The following is a 3,370-nucleotide window of genomic DNA, read 5'->3' as shown; positions in this document are numbered from 1 at the left end:
CACAAAATACATTGTAAAGAGTTAGACATTACCTAGGAAATATTGTGATAAGACCTCTTTGCAAAAATTATTGCTTCAACTCTTTACAAAATCTGTCTTCAACTTTCAATATTTCATTTGGCATTGAGAAATTTGAGGGCATGGAAGGGGAATATCATACTTGGGCAACTTAGATGTAGTTTCTACTTATGCAAAAAAAGCTATGGAGGATTATTTGGGATAATGCACCATAAAAAATAACTAAGAATGGTTAGAGAAGGATGAATAAGCACTCGCTTTAATTGGTCTCTATCTTACTTCAAGACTTGTTCATCACAGTAATATTAAAGAAACAAGAAAGAAAGCATGACTGGAGTTAAATAAAATTTCAGATGCAAAAGAAAAAATCAAGAGGTATACTTAAGAATGGATTTCTATAGCCTACATCCTAAATATACAAGGATTTACTTGGTTGCCGAACATGTATCAAAACTAAGAAGTTTAAGCAACCAACTTAAAGGTATCCAAGTGAAATTTATTGAAAAGGATGCAACAACAATGCTACTTCTAAGCCAACCTAAGGAATATGCATCTTTGAAAGACTCACTTCTTACTCATGAATCACTTAACCTTTAAGGGTGCATATCTTCAGTTCTTTTGAAAGAGAAGGAACATAAAGGGTAGGTTTACTTATCTACAAGCAAAGATACTAGACTCTTTACGAAGAAGGATCCCAAGGAATGCTACCAATGTGGAAGGAAAGGACACATTAGTGAAGAATATAGACAGAAATGCTAAGCAAATTATAATCGTTGTATGAAGATTGGACATCATGAAGTTGCATGCATGTTCAAAAGACAATCCAACTTCATGGAGGAAAATAGCCAAGACAAAGAAGCAAGATGTCGTCCTTTCTGAAGACAAGAAGAAAAAGAATTCAAGACTTGAAAATAAAGAGTTTCACCACCGTGTAAGTGTAGTAGCAATAGGATGCACCTAGTGAGGGGGTATTATTGACAATCAATGTAACTAATGTACTCATCTATGTGACCATCATGTTGTAGTTGAATAAGGCACCACGGGTGTATTAAAACATTTGTATTTGGTTGTGCATATGAGTGGTGCCTTATTGGTATGCAACATAAAATGAGTCGTACCTTTCAGTGTGGGCGAATATGGGGATGATGAGTTGAATGGATAAAGTTGTGAGTTAGCAAGTCAAATTGGATTGAATGCAATGTACATGATGTATCCATATGCCCGTTTAAGAGGAAATTATCATGCAATAGAGTGTGTAGTTTTCTTTGCTTTCTTAAACTCATGGCCTATCTTGTCTATGATCCTCCTTGAATCTTTATGCTTTCAAGGATCCATATTTTTAGCTTAAAAAGAAAAAATATTCCTGAAAGAAAAAATACTACTAGGGAGGAGGGACTATGTTGAAAACCTCAAATAAAATAGACAAAAAAAAAACATGAAAATGGGGGAAGATCACTAGTGTCACCACAATGATATTTTTAGGTTCATCTTCACTTTTCATAAACTATTTGTACTAGAATATGTAAAGAGAAGGGGCGATGAGTTTGAGAAAGCAAAGACAACCACACAATCTATTGCATTGCTCAACAAAAAAAAGTGCAGCGAGTGAGATGCAATTCCACAAGGTTTGCAATGACAGACACTACGTGGTAGACTAATGAGCCTTGTAAGCATAAACTGCACATAAAGCAACCAGTAATAACATGAATGAAAAGGTGCAATACAAAAGATGTGGTGCCAAGAAATGTGCTAGAGAAGTGGATCTTGCTCAATTTGTCAAACGTTATCCGCTGCACTGACTTTCGGTTTGAGAAAGAATAAGTCAAGATGGCTAGATTTTCCATGTGCACGGGAGAATTTTAGATAGAATTGTTTTAACATATTCTGGAACGGCAGATTTCCATGTAGATCAGAACACATTGTGGAATAGGTCTCATAGCTTGAATCCATAGCTTGAAGAAACGTCTGGTAAGAACAGAGGTACGAAGGCGATGACTCCTACGGGCTATTGATTGCTGAAAATCTATCAACATAGTTACCCCCACGTGCGCTGAAGAATACGCTGTCACCGTCGTAAGCACTAGAAGGCATACGACCATCAATACAGTACGAGGTTTATACAGCATGTACGTGAGGTACGAAGGAAGGCGGCCATGACGCGCTGACCCTTTCTCAAGTCCATCGCGTCCAAAACAGTCTGTTACGGATGATATGTATAGCTGGAATGGCGTGATGGAGCCGCATGGGGATAGCTGGGTTTTCCATATAATCTTCGAGGGAGAGTAGACCAGCTACTTGTTGGTTTTCGTTGCCTTCTTATATCGGCTCGCAAATCTCAGCTAGACGGTGGATTGTATCGTGTGACTCGTTGGAAATTACATCGGCCGTGCAGACCTTGGTCCGAGAAACAACACTTTCCTTTTTTTCTTCTGCTATAGCCTATCTGCAGAGCTGGACGACAAAAGAGGATGGCAATCACAGCTAATGTCGGGGCGGCCCACATCGTGTTAGTTCACGTAATAGGGCTAGCCTTTATAATGGCGATGATCATCGGGCAGCCTGGGGGCGCGTGGGCTGGCCGGCAGTTTCGGCACCAATCATGCCGTAGTAACACGGGGGACGAGCCATACCCTGCTCCCCCGCAGTTCGAGGGTTGCCGGCTGCAGTACTACGTGCAGGTGCTGCAAGCCGACAGCAGCTTGAACCAGAGCATGCTGCCGGCCCTAAACACCAGTTTCACCGGGCTGTTCGGCCACGGAGAGCTCTTCGCCTTCAACGTAACGTCGGGGCCAGAGCGCAACTCCAGCTTGCTGGGCTTCGCGCGGGGTTTCACCATCGACTCCAGCTACAGAAAGGACCTGTCCGGCAACAGCATCGACCTCATCGAGGTGGAGTACATCACCTTCGATGACGGCCACTTCAAGGGCACCTTCCAGATCCAGGCTGAGGTGAAGGCCCAGCGTATCAATGAGCTCGCCATCGTCGGCGGCACCGGCAGCTTTCGTGGCGCCCGTGGCTACGGCTTCGCGACGCGTCTCATCTTGGACGGCGATTACCGTCTCTTCCACCACGACATCCGCTTCCTCCACTAGCTGATCACTCAGGCGAGCATCCGAGCTTATTTCTGTTCATACAATCCAGTTTTAAAAGGCAGAATTCACGATAAGGTCCCTGATCCCCATTCCCGTCCGGGCCAAACACTAATTTTTCAGCCTTGATTGGATTAAAACGTTTAATAGGTTCTCCAAAGTTTATCCAACCGTGTATATCTCTAGAATTTGTAGCATTTGTGTAATGAACGAGTTCTTAGCATGGTTTGGCAAAGTGCATACCCTGGCTACAAAATTTTTGA

The 3,370-nt window shown here is 42.3% G+C and overlaps 1 protein-coding gene across 1 annotated transcript; it reads left to right on the top strand.

Annotated features, from left to right (window-relative positions):
* Positions 1–2,555: 2,555 nt before the first annotated feature.
* On the top strand, positions 2,556–3,110 carry LOC148009263 (dirigent protein 21-like). Its single transcript, XM_087673517.1, has one exon. It carries the CDS (start codon positions 2,556–2,558, stop codon positions 3,108–3,110), a length of 555 nt encoding a protein of 184 aa, XP_087529643.1.
* Positions 3,111–3,370: the final 260 nt, after the last annotated feature.

Source organism: Lygodium microphyllum, unplaced genomic scaffold, assembly GCF_053477565.2.
Source record: "Lygodium microphyllum isolate KBCC unplaced genomic scaffold, Lygodium_microphyllum_v1.1.10 scaffold_31, whole genome shotgun sequence".
Taxonomy (NCBI): Eukaryota; Viridiplantae; Streptophyta; class Polypodiopsida; order Schizaeales; family Lygodiaceae; genus Lygodium; species Lygodium microphyllum.
The sequence above is the reverse complement of the archived record's forward strand: the minus strand, read 5'-3'. Positions and strand labels throughout refer to the sequence as shown.

Coding starts and splice junctions, on each gene's coding strand:
- LOC148009263 (XM_087673517.1), top strand. CDS start 2,556: ATGGCGATGATCATCGGGCAGCCTGGGGGCGCGTGGGCTGGCCGGCAG.